The sequence below is a fragment of the Lycium ferocissimum genome, chromosome 10, assembly GCF_029784015.1.
Source record: "Lycium ferocissimum isolate CSIRO_LF1 chromosome 10, AGI_CSIRO_Lferr_CH_V1, whole genome shotgun sequence".
Classification (NCBI taxonomy): domain Eukaryota; kingdom Viridiplantae; phylum Streptophyta; class Magnoliopsida; order Solanales; family Solanaceae; genus Lycium; species Lycium ferocissimum.
In genome coordinates this window covers 43,849,779-43,869,752 of record NC_081351.1, presented here as the reverse complement: position 1 = coordinate 43,869,752, position 19,974 = coordinate 43,849,779, and the positions used below count along the sequence as shown (strand labels likewise).

Sequence of the window (19,974 nt, the reverse complement as noted above, 5' to 3'; positions counted from 1 at the left end):
TATGTGATATAAAGAATGCAGCCATGGGTGTAAATAATGTAACGTTTGCCAACCACGAATGGATACTGTGATTCATATAATGTTGTCCGTCTTGATACTAGAGTCTAGAATTTAGACTACCTAGATATATCAACTGAACAGACCCTTACTGTTGTTTTGGCAAAACAATATATACAGGCATCTTAAACTCTTCCATCATTGGGCCTGTGCTGGCACGGACCATAACTGCCTAGTTAGTATATGTATGATAGTTATTTTGAACTAGCTGAATAAAGAGAAGGGAAGAAAGGTGGCTATAAGGAGATTTAACGGACGGAAGGTACATATGACCCAAAAATATAGTACAAGGTTAAATATGACTCTAAAGTTGGATGATAAGGACAAATATATCAAAAAAAGTATGACGAAAGATAAATATAGCGAATTTATGAGAGTACAGGGGCAAATCTAACCCCTTTTCAGTAGTTCTTTTATCGCCTATTTCACTTTAATACTTTTTAGATGTAATCATTTACATCAAAATCACATTTAATTCAGTAGTTCAAATAAAATCAGTGTTAACTTGATTTTGATAATTTATACATTCTTGTATCTTAATAATGAATCAATGCACTCAACATGGCAAGAAAGAGTAAGATTGAATTTAGAGTGGGCAATCGGGATGAAGGAATTTTTAATCAGTGTAAAGTGGGATATTTAGTTAATATACTTTCAACCATTTAATAACCAGTGAATAAACAAACTTCACTAAAATATATCGTTTGTTTTCTATTAATGACCTAATTAGAATGTTTAATACTCCTTGATTCTTGTAGTTTCTCTTGAAATTGTTGCCTCATCTAAATTTTCAGTAAACTTTTTCTAAAAAGTCTTAATGCAATTTTCTCGCATTTTAAGAATATATTTTTCCATCACTTTTGTTAACGTGCTCACTAATTTATTTGTTATTTAAAGACTCGATACTTCAATAGTTGTAATTTAGTTCAGAATATACTCAATATTGATCTTTTTATAGATATCTTTAGTTGCTTCAATATTGGGAAAAGTGTTCAAAACACACTCTAACTTTGGCCGAAATTGCTATAACACACTCCAATTTCTTGAAGGAGTCACATGACCCCTGGACTATTTTTTTGTGTATTATTGAGGGTATTATTGGTGGCTAATTTCGGACCAATAATACCCAATATTGAAAGGGACTCACTTTTTTGTCCACGTCACCCAATAATACCCTCAATAATACACAAAAAAATAGTCGGGGGGGGTGTGACTCAAGAAAATGTTATGTTATTAATTTTTTTGGAGGTGTGTTTTGAATACTTCTCCCTTCAATATTCAATAAGTTGTTCATTAATTATACAATTTTGACTTTGTTGCAGGAAATATGAAAATTCATGCATTCTATACCAAGAATAAGAAAAATAACACTATAAACTTGTTCTCATTAGGTAATAATTATTATATAATCAAAATACATTATGTGTATTGTATTAAAAGAACGATAAAAGAAAGTCTCAATAAAACAATTAAGTTATTACTTCACATAATTGAATAATACAATAAGATCAGTTTAATAAATGTGATGGTCCAAGGACATTAATTTTCTCTAGGTTTAACTGTATATTTGTGGTGCAGAATCAAACTCCAAAATTTATCACAGGTTCTTTCTTTTGCACAGAAAAGGAAAGTAAGCAGTTAAGATTAGGGGCAAAAAAGGTAACTCAAAAATTTCCGAAAGTAGCAAAGCAATTCGATAATTCGATTCCAAAAAATATAAAAGAAGTTTCTTCTAATAAACAAACAGTTGCTCTTTTCCGCACATCAATTACGAAAAAAGTACAAAACTGAATGCGGCGATTACGATGAACGTTAACGAAGAACAATCCGATCTTCCAGAACCTTCTCCACCGTCCGTTAACAATCATTCGCCGTCACCGTCACCGTCACCGTCACCGTCACAGCAACCGCCGCTGTCTCTGCCGGAGATGAAACAGACGCCGTCAGCAACTGTTACAATTCCGTCTATTGATCCAAATGCGCTCTTTAGTGGCGGCGGTATTAGGTAACTGCATTATTTCATTTTTTTGCTGCTGAATTTATTGGGGAACTTACCGAAATGCATCTAGTTAGTATACACTCGGGCTGTATAGGTATGTATCTATACACTATGTACGTATTTTGTAAACTAGATGGCCGAATGGTATTTGGCTTAATTTTCCCTAAATCAATTTATTTGCTGTTAGCGGGCTTGAGAAGGGGTAGAGGTAGGGCGAAGAAGTATTGGGGGAGGTGATTAGGCAGGTCGGCAGGACATGACACATCTTTAGCTCACCGAGGATATGAAGGAGGGTGTGGAGGTCTAGAATTAGGGTAGAAGGATAATAGGTAGTCGGGCGTTCTTTCCCGGTGTGTTATTCTTGTATTTTCGCATTCTTACTTTTTTTAGACTATTACCTTGATGTTGTTTATGCTTGTTGCTACTACTTAATGCCTTCCTTATTCACATTTCTTTCAGCTGAGGGTCTTTCTGAAACAGCTTCTCTACCTTCTCGAGGTAGGGGTAAGGTCGCGTACAATCTACCCTCCCCAGACCCCACTTGTGGGATCACACTAGGTTGTTGTTGTTGTTGCCAATGCTGTAAATGAGTTATCGCTTATTTTTAGTTTGTTTGTGATTCGAGAAATGATACTGGCACTCCACTTTGTCCTACTACATTATGGTTTACTGTTTAATAATTCCAGAGTTTATGATTATTTTGATTCTTTCTTATAGTGTTAGAAATGAGAATGACAGTCCGCACTTGCTTTTTCTACTCGAAATTATGGTCTAAAGTTTTTTTTTTTCCCCTTAGGTTTTCTTACAATTTTTTTCCCAAAGTATTCTCTGTTTCCCAAAGATGGGTAGTATTTACAAATGTGTAGCATGAACATATAAAGGAGGCACACTAAAAATCTAGCCAACAATCACAAATTGCTATTTCTGTTATACACCAAATATAAAAGAAATAAGGAGAGCCCTCAACAATAGTCTCTTTATCTTCCAGGAATGAGGAAAACCCAAAACTGCAAAAGGAGACGTCATGCTCATCTTCTTTTTCTTCACACCCACTTTGTTTTCTAGATTTCCATTCTTGCACCCGAGGGTGTGGCCAAGTGGTCATTGAAGTCGGTTGAGAACCATGAGGTCTCAGGCTAAATTCCCAGCAAAGTTACCCGGTACCTGTGCTGGTGGGATGTACGGACACCACATTTTTTGTTTTAAAAAAAAAAAAAAGGCTTTTTGTTGTTCCTGCAACTATTTCAGCAAGTACCTGTTGGATGTTGAAAGTTACAGAAATCACAGACCTCAGCTCCGAAGATGCAGCAAGAGATGATCCACATCCTCCCCATGTTTCTTACACATACATCTCCAATTCATGGTGATGCATGTTCCTGAAAAAGATGTTTATGGTGATGCATTTACTCCTTAAATTATCTACCATTAAGAGAGGCTCCTCATGCAGCGCAATATGTGACAAATATGTCTTCTTTTGACGCCTTTGTTCGGAGATTTTGATATGAGATTATGATTTCCCAACTAAACAAGCGGTAACAAGACATAACTGAGAAGTACTTTAATTTCGAGCTTTTTCCGTATAAAAAGTTTACCTCCTCAAAATCTGTATCACATAATCTCATTAGGATCAATTCTTCTGATTGGTCGCCATTCAGTCTCAAAACCTTAGCAACTGTGATCTTCATATGCTTGTCAAATGAGAATGAGTTGGGATTTTTTTTTTTTTTTTTGGCTAATGATGGTGGTGTCTAGGCCAACTTGTTGGCAAATGAGAATGGCGTAGTTGGTGAATTTACATGTTAAATTATTATCTCTGCACCATAAATGATCCAGAAATATGTTCTATTTTCGCTTCAAAACAAACTCAAAATTTCATTTCATGATCCCTCTCCACGAACTCACTCTATAGGGAGGTTTTACTGAACCAACCATAATGACTGATATCATATTTCACCAGAATCACCTTTCTGTATGTGACCTATTCTTCTACTGAAAATTTCCATATATGCCCAACAGTGTCTAATTAAGAATTTCCAATCTTCGGATGGCTAATCTCACAATCTGCATGAAATCTATTATACCGTGTCATAAAATAACTTCACCGTTAAACTTTTGAGATCTTGTCCTAATTGATACCAAAGTGAACAGGGACAAAAGAAAGTAAGATTCTTAAAATAGCAGCACGTAGAAAATGGATCAATGGCTTCATGGAAAGGTTTTAGAGGCTCTTCTAATATTACGGTCTCACACATTGTATGTAGACCCTTGCAGGACGGAGCCAGTGTAGTAGATATGGGTTCAGCAGTTTCCAGTAACTTCGGCTCAAACACTATATTAGTGTTACAAATTCCTATTAATATGTACAAATTATCTATTGAGAACCCAGTAAGCAAAAAAAGTTGTGATTCAAAACCCATAAACTAAATATCCTGCCTCTGCCTCTGGACCCTCGTTCTATGTGATGCTGAAGTTTCTCTACTTACCTATGCCCTCCGTTTTAATTTATGTGAACCTATTTGACTGGCCGCGGAGTTAAAGAAAAGAGGAGAAGATTTTTAAACTTGTGGTGTTAAATGAGTCTCATATATTTTTTGTGGCTATAAGTCATTGCATAAAGGTAAATTGTTTCCAAATATAGAAAGGAGTCATTCTTTTTGGCACGGACTAATAAGGAAATAGGTTCACATAAATTGAAATGGAGGGAGTATATGATATGAGAAGTTACTGTGGATTACCTTGTGTAGCTTAAAGAGCTGGTCGCTGGGCGGGTTAGGTCTTGAATTTCAGCCTGGTTGCTGTTTTTGGTTGTGGTTATGATAAATGCATTTTCTTTTGTTCAGATTTTTAGATTTTAATACGACTGTATCGTCATAGTGGGGAGAAAAAGTAATGCAATACTATTCATTTCTAAATATATCTTTGGGGATGAACTTTTATAAGAAACTAACTGTATCTTTTTCTTTTATTGAAGCTTTCTGACTGGGAATAAAAATGCTAAATTCAGCTATGGATATGCTACTTTTAAGGGAAAACGAGCCTCCATGGAGGACTTCTATGAGACAAGCATATCAGAAGTTGATGGTCAAATGGTGGCATTTTTTGGTGTTTTTGATGGTATTTCCCAGTTTTTCTTGCATATCTTGTCAGGATGGGTATTTTCTTTTTGGTAATTAAAGTTATATTATTACCAACTGAGGGAAATTACAGTTCCAACCAAAAAATAAAAGATTCAAGATTGGACATGCATGCCCCAATCTTTTGCTAAGCTACTTCTCATCACTACCTCAGTACTTAATGTTATTCATGCTTATACATCAAGGATAGAAGTTTAGACCTTGCAATATCCTAGCTAATCTGGGCCTCAAGCTTGCTCCGAAGAGACTTCTTGGACAATCTGTTTTCACTATTGCTGCTTGGGTTCTTCTTTTGTACCGGAACACCCTCTAGTTCCTTTATTTCCATACATAATATACTGCTGCGGCCAATGTCATCTTAAAGATTTCTGCTTTGCTTCTCTTTCCTTTGCAATAGTTCACAGCCCACCTTATCTCCTCTTGCCAATCCATAGTATCCCGTTGTATCTTTTCCCAATGTAACAGTTTGCACCATATACTAGAAGTTTCAGGACATTTGAAGAGCAAGTGCTGGATACTTTCAGCTTCATCACATAAGGGACATTGGAGGCTAACATTCATTCCTCACTTTGCAAGTCTGTCTTTAGTAGCCAGCCTCTCCAGTATTTCCAGTCTTAGTATAAATATCCATTTAGGAGAACCCCTTTCTAGTGTACCCTCCGCAGATCCCACTTGTGGGATTACACTGGGTATGACGTTGTTGTTTTTGGAAGGGGCCTTGTAAGTTTCTTTATATTGCTCGAATAGATATTTCTATTCCATTTGCATCAGTTCAGTCATTGTGCAACCAGCTTCTTCAATATATTTCCTGGATTTGAGTATCTTCCTAGTCAGCCATGCAGCCTGTTTTGGTTCAATTTGCGAAGTAGCTCTCCCTTCCACATAGTAGATATGCATCCATTTCACCCATAGGCTGCCCTCTTTATGCAAATATTCCATTTAGAGTTTACATATTGCAGCTTTATTCCAGATCATGATGTTGATGAAGTCAAGCCTCCAGCTGATTGAGGTTGACAGAGCTTTTCCCATGCCACCAGTGCCTTCCTAGATATTTCAGCTTTGCCGGTCCATAGAAATCTATTACATCTTTGCTCTATGGTTTGTGTGATCTTCTTAGGGAGTATGAATATCTGTGCCCAGAATGTTTGCATTGGAAAAATGACACTCTTAATGAGCTGAGCTCTTCCAGCATATGATAGGAATTTAGCAGGATGGGCATTTTATACTTTCAGAGTGTAATTCTTGTTTTGATGACATTTTAATGGTTGTAGATAGGACAATTAACTCATGAAGAGACTTTCTTTGCGACCTAGATGATTGTTTATCCCTTTATACTCTGCTTGGTATTAGGTCATGGTGGTTCAAGAACAGCAGAATACCTAAAGAACAACCTCTTTAAGAATTTGACCAGTCATCCTGATTTTATCAAAGATACGAAGTCAGCTATAGGTATGAACCAGAGCAGACCTCTATGTTATTTCTAATTTCATCCTATCTTCTCTCTTCTGTATCATTTAATGGGAAAAGCTCTTGAATGCAGTTGAAGCATTTAAGCAGACTGACGCCGATTACCTTAATGAAGAAAAAGGCCAGCAAAAAGATGCTGGTTCAACAGCATCAACTGCTGTTCTTTTAGGTGATAGATTGCTTGTTGCAAATGTGGGAGACTCTAGAGTCGTCGCTTGTAGAGATGGATCAGGTTTGTTGCTTGTTGACTAAATACTATATGCTAAATTTTCACAAACACAACTTGGTTTCCAGAGAGATGTATATATTATTTGGTCTATCTCATGGTCAGTTAGCTTTTTTTTTTTTGTTTTTTTTTTTTTTGGTTTTTTGTGGCTTATCTTTGTTATAGGTAACTAAAGGCTTTATTAAGGGAAGTACACCCGGAAAAGTGGGTAAAACTCACAGGGATAGAGGGAGTGTGTCAGAGGGTTTGGTCTGAATAGTTTACATCTGATATGTGAGACGTATTATTTGGGCTGTACAGAGCTGTGATTCTGGAACTACCTTTTGTAATTTTCAGCACTTTCTTCATTATCATATCAATGAAAATTTACTTAATCTGATTAAAAATACACGTGTGAAGAAGTATATAGAATTATAGACCTGAACAATCAAAATAAGAAATAGCGGAGTACATTTCAAACCTCCCAAGCAAATAAGAACCTCAAACAAATTTAGACACTTAAAACAACTTTGTTACTCAATGCTGGCTTATCATAGTTTACGTTAAGCATTCCTAGAATCATAGTCAACGCTATACTGGATTTGTCTGGCTAGTTGCTTTCGGTGTGCACTGTAAATGACCTGATCATTAGGATCACTTTCATCTTGCTGTCTGTTTCCTGTATTGATTATACCTTCTTTACTCTGATTGTTTGTGGAATAGCTTATTCAATGATTTGGAAAGCTTGTTTTATAGTCTTCTCTTTTGCTTTGGCCATAGCCAGGCCCAACAAATTTTCCTTTGGAAGATGTTAGCTATGAAACTTTTGCAACAAAGGAATGTAACTTATATAATTTAAAATGATTACCTATGAAGTTTTCCTTGTTAAAAAAAAAAAAAAAAAAAAAAATTACCAATGAAGCATGTTTCCTTATTGGACAGCCTTTATCCTATTTGTCTCCAGGGTCATTTATCAAGTTAAAATGTTATTATAATCTTTTATCTGTAGGTTCTCACAAGAGCGCTAAGCATACTATTCTATGATAGGTGTTTTTCATCGGACTAAGATAATTAAGGACCTGCTGGGTTTCTTTATGTTGTAGTCTTGTTGTTTCTTGGCCCTCGCAAGTTGACATTGAGGCTGTAACAATTGATCCTATTAGCATAGAAAAGAACCAATAAAAGGAACTTCAGAGAAAATGCAAATGTTAATCATTGTCTGTCCAAAATCTGAATAGTTGATAGTAAATCAAGGATAAATTCTGCCTTCCGGGTTTTGGTCTAATTGGTAAGAGCGCAACGCATAATGTGTGAGTAGGCGCACGTCATTGGTTAGAACCTTGTCATAAACAAAAGCCATGTATGGAAGTGGAGAAGGGTATAATTTTTGTATTACGAGTTAATCTTTTTTTTTTTTTTTGGTTGAAATTGGTAACATTGGTATTGATAGCACTAGGGCAGTGCTGAAGCCATATTTACAGAGGAGAAGTCCCCGCAGCCAACGAAAATCCTAAAAAAACAGTTAATCTTATGAATAGAAGTTCTTGACTCATTAAATAAGAAAAAGAAGACTAGGGATAATAGGATGTTTCTTATCTATACTATCTAAAAAATCTCAATGATTTACCATATTTATGGAGTGGAACTTCGCTTCATATTTCTTTCAAATTGGGGAAGTGTTTGTTATAACTTGAATGGTTGATTGATGAATTATGTTCCCAAAAGTTCAATACGACAAATATATGGTGTGGTAAAAACTTACTTCAATATTCAAACCAACCCAATAAAAACATGACACACGCCTTCATATATACTTGCATCACTAAATCATAGTTAATTAATACACATTCTCACCTTAATTTATCACTTAGCCATGCAAATCAGTATGGTTTGCTGGAAATACTGGGTGTGGATGAGTTACCAGTATGGTATTCCATAATAAGAGAGACAACTACTTAGGGAAGCTTAATTAAGAATAGAGAATATATTTTTTTGATCAAGGAAAAGTGGCGCCATATAGAATATATTATTGGGGAAAAATCCAAATATACCCCTGAACTATAAGATTTGGAGCAAATTTATCCTCCGTTAAAAAAAAGGCCTATATCTACCCCTACCGTTACGCAAATGGCTCATATATACCCTTTTTGATAGACGGAGCTCAAATACCCGTTTTAAAAATATTTCCTTGGTGTCTTTTTATAATTAAAGCCGCGTGTAAAAAATAGCAATTTTTTTAAAGGAGGGTAAATTTGCTCCAAATCGTATGGTTCAGAGGTATATTTGGACCTTTTCCCTATATTATTTATACAATCAAATACCACCAATCATTAAAATCAAATATCTAAAATAGTTAAGTTTATTTGAATTTAATTCTCTTTTAATTTACTCTTTCATCGAAAAAAATCATAAACTACTACTTTCTCCTCTCAATTTATGAGATGTACTTTGATCGGCATGGAGTTTAAGAAAAAGAATTTTGAAACTTGTGGTTTAAACAAGCCATAGATATTTGTGTGGACACAAATCATCTCATTTGGAGTAAAATGTTAAACTTAAAGTGTTTTTAAATATAAAAATGTATCATTTTTTTTGGGATACACTAAAAGAATGTGTATCACATAAATTGGGACTGAGGGAGTATGTCATATTGCACTGCTATGAAAATCAAACATTTTCTGGGCAAAATAAATCCTGCACACTAAACACTAAACTAGTTTAACTTTCTTTTAGGGTGGAAAATGTTTTCTTTGAAAACAAGTGGGTTTCTTACTTATTTTCTAGTATTTGGTAAGTAAACAAAAAATGTTATCCCAAGAGCATTTATATGTAATCTAGCTAACTATGGGGTGAGATGGGGTGGGGTATGGGTGTTCAGGAGTGGTAGGGGGTGTGGGATGGTCAAGGGCTGGGGGTTGGCGGTGTTGGATGGGTGGGGTGGAGACAATGAATTTGGAATGTAACTTATGGAACTTCTTTTCCCTACTTCCATTAGGGAAGTCTTCCTCATTTTAAAGGAACCTGTTTTCCTAATGAAAATGTTCTCCAAAACATATTGATCAACCAAACATAAGAAAAATATGAATTGAAGTTTTCCTTTTGGATAAGGTAAATTATGAGATTGAAGTTTCTAAATTTATTTTTTAAAAGACTAATAAATAATTTGACTCATGAGCTAAACTGAAAAAGGAAACAATAGATTGGCCTGTTGAAAAATTTCAATAGAGTTACTTACTTATCAAGGAAGAGAATCAAAGATCATAACACTGTAAAAGTTGCTTGTCATTTAGTTAAAACTTTGAGAACTATTGTTTACTTAATTATATTTTAATTAGTATAATTTTGATTGTAAGTTGTTAAATGAAAGATAGAAGTCCATCCGTCCCAATTTGTTTTGGCCCTTTTCACTTATTGAGGGTTAATTTGATCAATTTTTGGTGTGAAATTGGACTAAGATTAGTTCATTCTTCTCAAGATATTAGGCACCTACATGAAAAATAGTAAAGTACTACAAGCTGCAGCACTCTATGTACCAAAATAGGAAAGAATACATTTACATATTAATAAAAGCTGACCTAACTTGATCGTCGGAAAGAGAATGGTGAAATAACTTGGGACATTTAAGGGAAGTTCCTATTTTTCAGCTAATGGATTGAAAAGGAAATGTACCTTATAATTCATTTTTGTTCTGACTGCAAAGGAAATATGGTTATTCCATTTGAAATGAATAAAATATTTCTGATTGAAGTTAGATTTGCAAAATTAAGAAGAAATCATTATGCAAGTTAGGAATTAATTAAGAATTTTTAGTGGTATTACTATCCGTGGAGAGCGAGTGACACAAATGGATTTCATGTACAAAAGGATTACATGTATAATTCCTTTAAAGATAATAGAATTAAATTACCATCGCATTGTAAATCTTCCCGGAGAGAAACTAAAATGTAAATATGAGAAAGTCAAACTAAAACTATTGACCTAATATAGTGGATAAATAAAGAAAAATACTCCTCGTTGATGGAAATTTAACAAAATTATAACTAAAATGTATATTCGTTTTATATTTAAATATCATTTCTAAATAACCACCTCAGCAAGAAATGTAAGGGATCTATCCATTTTCTTATCGCATATAAGAGATTTAGCTACTTACTTTTAGTTTTTGATTTGAAACACTAAAGGAAGTGAAATAACAAGACAAATCCATTGGAATGAGACAATCATAAGTAAAACACTCCTTCTAACCCAGCTTGTAATTTGTATGGAGCACTTATTATTTGAGAAGTCAAACAACTTTTTTCCTGACCTAGTTCTTCGTTGGAAAAATCTAGAAATATTTTTTATTCTTTAAATTCAATTTTTGGTTTTACATTAAAAAATCAACCAGAAAGTAGGGCATTTTAATTTCACTTGCTGAATGATGCTATACATCGTAGGACTGTTGGAATAACTTTCAGCAATTTGAAATTCCACCGTGTCCATATACTTTTGTATTCATTCTCTTATAAAATTATAAGAAAAAGTATTCTTCATTGTCTGTTTGTATTGTGTGCCACATGCGTGCAAAATGTATTTGCTAAATGTTAGTATGAGTGGAAAGCAAGAAAAACCATCATTCTCATTGGACCTGCCATTTGAGCGTTATCCCTAGTATAGCACCTAAATTATGATAAATTATATGGCGGCAATCTATATTCTTCTCAAATTTCAACATGTCTGAACTTAATTATTTATTTCTCAGATTTCTAAAGTGAATTCAGGAAGTGATTCATCAAGTTGAATGATTATTAGCCACATTTAAGATTTTTAAAAGATGTTACTCATTTAAGCTATATGGTTTCGAGACATAACTATTGCAATTAATGCAGCTATTCCTTTGTCCGTCGATCACAAGCCTGACAGATCTGATGAGCGTGAAAGGATAGAACAGGCGGGTGGTTTCATCATGTGGGCAGGTAAAAATCTGTTGGAATCTTTGTATGTGTTAATTGCTGCTTTATTGGCCTGGTAAATGCTATCGGAGACTGGAGTCGCAAAGAATTGTACTGTTCCGGTGCTCTTTTTCAATTTAATCAGAATTTTATCTTATTTTTCCTATCGGGTTCTATACATACTTATTTTGTAATCTTCATTAGGCGCATAAAGTTTCCTTAAAGAATCTTCCAGAATCACATTATATAGATCTTTTAACCTTCATCATTTGTGAAGTTTGTGAGACTTCACTAAAATTTGCTATTCTGCCATTCGGACCTCAGCCTAGGGTTAAAAGTTGGCGAAGTTACACTTAGGCATTTATGATATGCCTTGATTGCAATTTGGTGGTTGAATAAATTCCATTATCATTGTTGTCGTGAAATCGTTGGCTCTTCCAGTAAGATCATGCATAGATTGCATTTGAAGCTCAAGAAGTGAAGACGATAGGTTTTCCATGTTTCTTGACGAAACATTATTAAACTTTCAGGGTGTGATGTGACTTGATGTGTAATAACCCAATCCTTTCAACCACCCCATCTTCCGATTCTTCCTTCCTGGGCTAGGAGAATTTATTGCTAATATATTACACAACTGTGTAGTTAAATATTAGTATAGTATACTAATGTAGAATCATTTATTAAGTGGAAGAAGGATACCAACTTGATTAATGTGTTAATTTTAGATGTATTTTTCTATGTTGTGGAACTAAAAGCTGTTGGTGCTGCTTTGTTCTTATGTTGATCGGAGACGTAAGGCTGCTGTTTGAGCGTGGAGCAACATGAGTTTCTCAGTGTATGGAGTAGAATTGATAAAGATGTTTATTGTGGTGTGCTTCATGCGGGTTCTTTTCCTGTCAGTGCCTTGTATGAGCAAATACTACATATTCGTGCTCGCATGCCTTAGGTGCTTCTTACTGAAAGTTATTACTGTTCAAAAAGACAAAAATATGCATGCGTGGTATCTTAGTTCCTCTTTTTCCTGTTAGTAGAATTCAGTGTAGTGTCCTGCTGCTCTCTTCAGGTACATGGCGTGTAGGCGGGGTCCTTGCTGTTTCTCGTGCATTTGGAGATAAAATGCTAAAGCCATATGTTGTGGCAGACCCAGAGATTCAGGTATATTGGCTTTCTTTCTTGAAGCACTAGTTTGTCTTCATTTGCTGCTTTTTTTGCCTGATCTGTCAAGGCTCGAGAGCATGGTGTTAATCTGGAGTATGGTTTTCCACTGTCCCCTTGTGATATATTATTGCAAAAGGCAGTTTTAGATTTTAAGGAAACGTATGGTGTTTTTAGTTTCTTTATACGAAACTTTTTTGGTTTATATGGTAACGTACATCTACCTTAATCTTATTCCTCAAACCACTTTCCCGGAGTCTAGAGCTGCCCTTCCTCCACATTGCTTACTTGGTAACTCAAACCTTCAACCTCAAGGTTGGAGGTGGTTGTTGTTTTCCACTTGATAAACCCTCTCGTCTTAGCTTCTTTAATTGAATAAATCAACCTCTTTTTTTGGGTTTGGGGCGGGGGTGGGTGGTGGTGGTGGTGTTTGGGAAATGATGAAGGTAATTTTTTTTTTTTTGGCCTGGCAATAATTATTTGGTTTAAAAGAGATGCAAAAAGTATTTCCACAGTGGTGTTCCAAATGAGATGGTGCATTAGCATGATTGTCCATGCTTTTAGTCTAAAAGTAATGCTACGTTTGAAAGGTTATCTTGACCCTAACTTCCTGAAGCATCTAATAGCAATATGACCAGCAAACAGGCATCTATCTGGTTCTATCATTTGACTGCCAACTTGGTCGAGCAGAGATAGACCAAAAAACTTCTTCTGCCATCTTTTACCTTGTTTGTTTTCTCTGATTAGGATTGGAATCTCTGAATTTGCATAATCCCAAATCTCCCTGAAGCTACTTCTGTTGCCTTGAACGAAGAAGTGCAATTACAGCTTCACAGAATGTATTGAAGAACTCCATCTTGTTAAATACTCCTTCTGTCTTATTTTATGTGTCTTAGCTTGACTTGGCTCAAAGTTTAAGAAAGTGAAGAAGACTTCTGAATCTTGTGGTCTTAAACTAAAGGTGTGTATAACAAATACCAATTACCCTTTGAATCTTGTGGTCTTAAAACATGCCATGTCATTTCTACAAGGGAGTGTCATTAAGGGTAAAATGAGAATGTTGGAACGAAATACTTAGTATTTGAAACAAACTAAAAATAAGGTAAGACACATAAATTGAAACAGAGGGAGTATGACATAAAACATTTGGTCTTCTGCTGCAATACTTTTGGCAGCAATAAGAGCTCTTCATCATACACTTGTGGCCTTTAGTAGTGCGAGTGTAATTTGTCTAGTTATTTCAGTTTGTACTATGACGATCAAGTTAAACTATTGCATAATAAAGGGTCAGTTAAAAATATATTTGAAATGGTATAGCCATATAGTGAAGTGTGAGAATCGAGACCAAGCTGCTCATGTTAAAACATTTTCAGTATGTACTCCTTCCCTCTAAGAATTTGTTTCTCAGACCAGACATAATTTTCTTGAGGAATGCATTAATTGTCCCCTGAAGCTGTTATATGAGAATTGAAGGTTGATCGAGCACATTGCTCTGGGACTGTTATGAAGTTTAGAAGAGGGAAGAAAGGAAGGAAACTAAAATAGAATTTCACAGCCTTAGTCTTCCTTTTCCTCCTATTCCACCGCACTTCATAAGATGATACCATAACCATCAGAACTCATAATAATTGCACAAAAATATTGCTATTTTGGCCCATGCTTGTAGATGGAAGAACGATATGTTTGCATAGAGGTTTGGCAGTTCCTATCCAAGGACTGGCGGTAGACAAGAACCTCAGTAGAAAAATGTTTGAGATAGTACATCGCACTTAAAACATAAGCATACAGGGGGAAACTGGCATTCAGTTATGTCTTTTTTCTTTTCTTTTTTTTTTCACTATTTTGCAGCTGAAGTATTTTATGTCTCCCAGGATTCATGCTGTATTTTTCTTAGCACACCTTGTCCCTGTAATTTAGTTGTTTTATTCTGATACTGTAGCTCAGTAGTTTTATTGAACTAAAATATTGCTATGCACCTCTCTCTCTCTCTCTCTCTCTCTCTCTCTCTCGTATAATTAGCGTCCAATGTTAATTGACTTGTATTGATGGTGAGTGCACTGGTCTTTGATCTCCTTTTTCAGGAAGAAGAAATTGATGGTGTAGATTTTTTAATAATTGCAAGTGATGGACTTTGGAATGTCCTGTCTAACAAGGTCAGGTTTCTTCGCCAAATGTGTTAAACCTTTCTTGGTTATTCAACACTAACCAGATTTCCTCAACTTAAAAACTCTTAGTAAGATGACAATGCTTAAATGTATATGGAGTTGGATGTCTTGATTGCATAAATTAATTAGGCTTACTTATGGCCTAGATGTCCTAGCTTTGATCTAATTTCTATCTTGTAATCTTTATAGTTGGTAAGAAAATAACAAAAAAGAAAGATAGGCTGCAGAAAATTGCCCTCCTTTAATAAGGTATTTGCTACTCCTTACAAATAGGAGGAAGGCCAGTGATGCAGGAATAGAGGGGCCAAAAATTAAGTATCTTCCATGCAGTAGCGTTCTTGCTACAATGACTGTGCAGTAACCTCATTCTTCGAGGGTTTGGGCTTTAGTTACGTAATTTTTTCTTAAATTATCTTATAGGACTTATTTGGTTATTTCTTTTCCTTACAGAAATGCAAGGTAAGACTGGGTTCACTAGATCTGAGGCGATCCGCCCTTCCCTAGAGTCCACGCCTACCCTGTGGAATTAGTCTAGATGCACGGAAGCTGGCTAGGGCACCACGGTTATTTAAAAAAAGGCTTTGCAAGTTGACTTTATGTTCATTTTCAAGGACCAGTAGATTTTGCTGAAATTAGCCCCCAGTCAAATCCTCTTTTCGTGTTTCCCTAACAAACTAAGGTTTTGTCATGAGTTTGAAATAAAACCCATTCTTACCACTCTCTGGCTTTAGCCTTTAGACATGTGGCAGTAGGTAGCAGCGAGAGTTTGATGGGGTAGGGAAGGGAAGAGAAAATCTGTGGGGGAAGGGAAAGGAAGGAGGAAGGACTTAGTGGGAAAAGAAGAGGGGAGAAGGGGAAGGGCTTAGTGGGAAAAGACGAGTGGAGAAGGAGGAAGGACTTAGTGGGAAAAGAAGAGGGGAGGCTCATGGGGGTTAAGGAAGAGGGCTGGCACTATAGTTGTTTTTCTTTTTGTGTTGTTGTGTGTGTGTGTTGTGGGGGGGGGGGGGGGGATGTTAAAGTATAGATAAAATGTGTATGTCAGTTGAGAGAAAATGAGGAATTGAGATCCATGTTGCTTGTTAAGTGTTGCCATTTGTTTTTAGGTGGCAAGAGTGGTGGCAATGTCTCATGCCCTTGCATGCCGAAAGGCCATTCAAGTGCTAGCTTTACAACAACATACCCTGTGTAATCCCACAAGTGGGGTCTGGGGAGGGTAGTGTCTACGCAGACGTTACCCCTACCTTGTGGAGGTAGAGGTTGTTTCCGATAGACCCTTGGCTCAAGGAACGCATTTCAGTTGTAGCTTTGTTGATTAAAAAAAGGCCCCTATTCTATGGGCTGAAGTAATTTCTAAGAAGGACCAGAACAGTTATTGGATATTCTTTATGGCCGAGCTACTTGTCTACATGTGTGTCAAAGGTAAAAGTCAAACGTGTACAAAAGCATGATGGTTTGTTGGACTTAAAAGCTCAACCCTCACTTTAGTTAAAAATACGTCAATGATGAAGAACAAAAGAAAGGAATACATATGAAATGCTAGAAAAATTAACTATAAGCATGTATAGTTGATTGCATGTAGAGAGGAATTTTAGAAATGTCTATTATTAGGGGATTTTGCAGCTGCACTGGAGGGAAAAGACATACCTGGTTGTGGAAGATAGACGGAAGGTGGTCTCAAAAAAGGATGGAAGTATATAAATTTGATGGGTAGAAGGTAACTGAGGATAGATGCTCTGAGGTGGATGATTAATCCAGACATCTCCCTTTGCGACCTCAGAGCCTGGATTGAAGGATTGAATTTGAATGCCTCATACAAGGGTTTTCTCTTATTTCTTCTGTCTTTATTTGAAGCTGGAGCTTGTCCTTCAAAGGGCGGGACATCAAACATGTGATTAGAATCTTCGCTAAGCTCATTAGTGGTCAGGAATTCAATTTTGTAATTCAAACTTAAGCTCAAATTTTTCGTAGTCCTGAGGTTAAAATTGAGGGGGAAAGACTTCTAATATACTCAATATTTGGGGTAGTTTGAAAGTATGCTCATAAAAATTGGCTGGTAACTGTTCTTAGGCTTAGAGCTTGATGTACAGGTGAAAGATTCAAGGGGAAGCTTCTTTGCTTAGGCAAGCTCAAGTTTGGTTAGGGTTGTAATACTTTTATCATATTCTTGTTTATACAGTTAGGAGAAAATAATAAACCGGGGAAGTTTTTCTCTCTTAAAATTAGTAGGCTTCTATGTTACCATTATCAAAAAAATTAGTAAGCTTCTTCTCTAATTCTAGTTTCATGATTGTTAGGACATGATAGAGTAGCTTTAAAGTTGATGATTTTGCAAGCTTTGCTGATGTTTCTAATATGTTATCATTTGCTGATTGGTTCCTAAAGATTAATGCATATCAATCTTCTCTCTTCCTATGTTGTAACTAGAAGTCGCATCAACAATTTATGAATTTCAACGATCTAACTTCTCTTCATTGCATACAGGAGGCCGTGACCATTGTGCAGGACATAAAAGATGCGGAAGCAGCATCACGTAAGCTTATAGAAGAAGCTTATTCAAGGGGGAGTTCTGACAACATCACCTGTGTGGTTGTTCGATTTGAGAGCGCATGAATGGACCTTTCAAGGTCTGCCTACCTTTACTCACAAACATAAAGAAAAAACAAACACACACAGAAACTTTCTCCTCTGTTGTTTCGCAACAGTCTTACTCCTTTTCTCAAGCATTAAGAATGATGTTTGTCAACGATGCTACTCACTCTGCAGACAAAAAGATCCCGAAGGGAGGATGTAGGCCTTGTAACTAGCTTATTATTTTCCAAATTTGCTATTCTTCTGGTGATGATTAAGTTATTCGGTAGCCATGTCACTTGGAGTTGTGGTCATGGGGATTTTTACAGATGGTCTCTGCTTGTAGACTTGTAAAGTTGCCTTAAATTGTTTTGTGATGACGAAGTGTAAATCATGCTGGCCTACATTTAGTTTTTTCTTCTTTATTTACATATAGCTCTTTTATGATAGGCACTCAGTGTTCCCCTTGGCCTACCCAGAATTCTCAATCCAATATTTGCTGACGTTGTATTCTCCTTATATATTTACAGTAGAAAACAGAATCAGATATTGTCTTCTTTCCGTTTTCTGTCAAGGTTGTATTTGGGTATATGTCTTCTACCTCTACCAGCGTTACTGAGAGCGGTGTCTCTCTCTTAAGAATTAATGACATTTGCTAATATTATGTCGAAGAAGATCAAATATTGGTTTCTTTTGGACATCAGATTTGTCATGAAGTTGTCATTTACGACGTAATCTGAGAAGCTATGGAACTTTTGCAGGGAAACAGAAACTGAACAGCAGAAGCAATAGCTATGCCTCTTTGAATTCAGAAAAGTTGAGCTACATGCAGCTGGCAGGTTGTCCCAACTTGGGCAGATGTATCGCAATATATTTGGTTTACCAAAGACTGGCAAAAATATACCTTCTCGACAGTCTTAACCTATTATTTGCGGTAACTTTGGGAGTTAAACTCCTAGTTACAAAACAAGTAGTATCCCTAGGACCTTTAGTGAACCTGATAGGCTGGTATTTCTTGCGAAGTCCGCATGAACGTGGGAAGCTTCGTGTACTAGCTGCTTCTTTCTATTATTTTGCTGGTCTTCTCCAATTGAAGATAGTTTATGCTGATCATTGGTCAATCTCCTCTTGTATACGACTTCAAATGATATTGAAAACCAAGTTACCCTCAATTTGAGTATGTTGTTGCTGCTTTATACCCACTGGAAGGTTGTGCAATTGACGTGTCACAGCAAAGCGATGATGGTGGTCCACAACATCAATAGCATTTCAAGATTTTTTTAATTTGCAACCATATTTTTTCAATGATAGTCCCAAGATCACCCTTGTACTTCTGAGAGTCTTGTCAACAAAGTATTAGTCATCGTTTACTTCCGAGAAAATAATAAAAACGGTCTCTTATGTTAGGGGATAAGTTCATAGTAATCCCTTAAAATACTTTTGAGCAATTTTAAATTTGGGACGAAAAGTTTGGGACGAAGCTGATTCAAATTGAGGAAAATATTTCAATGATGAACAATGACATGTAGCCGTTAAGATGCCATACACATTGCTTTTTCCTACAAGTGAACCCGGACTTACTGCCAAAGGATTTCCAAATAGTATCTCATTCCTCGAGCTTTCCAGTTCCATTTCCTCTCAAACAGAGCAACTCATCTTCGCTGTATCAGCACAATGCTGTTGGAGTTTCACTCAGAAGCCAAGCATACGGCAAACCATAAAAAAATAAAAAAAGCTTATCATACATAAAACAGCATGAGATATGTAAGACTAAAGTGGAATCAGTCTACTTGTACCTGATTCACAAAGAAAAGGCGATCAGACCTGTACTTGTCAGCAGGATAAAGCCAAGAAAGAGCAAAAATCGTGAATTTTCAGCTAAAAAAATATCATACAGAGAGTGGTCAAGTGAACATGTCACTCTCCTAAAATAGATACCAGTTGATATACAGATTAGCACCATCTCCGAAATGGCGTAGCGCGTAGCTGAAAGGGAGAGAAAAGGCCATAAATAGTCCCTTATCTATGGGATTAGGTCTAGAATGATCCCTTAACTATACACTTACCGATTTTAGTCCTTTAACTATCCAAAAACTTATCAAATTTGATCTCCATCTATTTTTATATACAAACAGCGTACAAACTCATAAACCTTCATGAGATTAATCGTTAAACTATTTCTTAGACATATATTTCTCTCTCCCTACTTCTTTTTCCTCAAGTTTCACTTGTCAAAAAAAAAAAAAAAAAGACCATTCTGGCACTGGTGTCGCTCTCGAGTCTCTAAAATTCG

At 36.0% G+C, this 19,974-nt stretch overlaps 1 protein-coding gene across 1 annotated transcript; it reads left to right on the top strand.

Moving 5' to 3' along the window:
* The first annotated feature begins 1,653 nt into the window (after positions 1 to 1,653).
* On the top strand, positions 1,654 to 18,242 carry LOC132033999 (probable protein phosphatase 2C 11). The gene is made up of 8 exons (XM_059424204.1): positions 1,654 to 2,062; positions 5,028 to 5,170; positions 6,541 to 6,639; positions 6,731 to 6,889; positions 11,731 to 11,817; positions 12,857 to 12,948; positions 15,030 to 15,101; positions 17,595 to 18,242. The coding sequence occupies exons 1-8, from the start codon at positions 1,863 to 1,865 to the stop codon at positions 17,721 to 17,723; spliced, it is 981 nt and encodes a 326-aa protein (XP_059280187.1). The 5' UTR covers positions 1,654 to 1,862; the 3' UTR covers positions 17,724 to 18,242.
* The last annotated feature ends 1,732 nt before the right edge of the window (positions 18,243 to 19,974 follow it).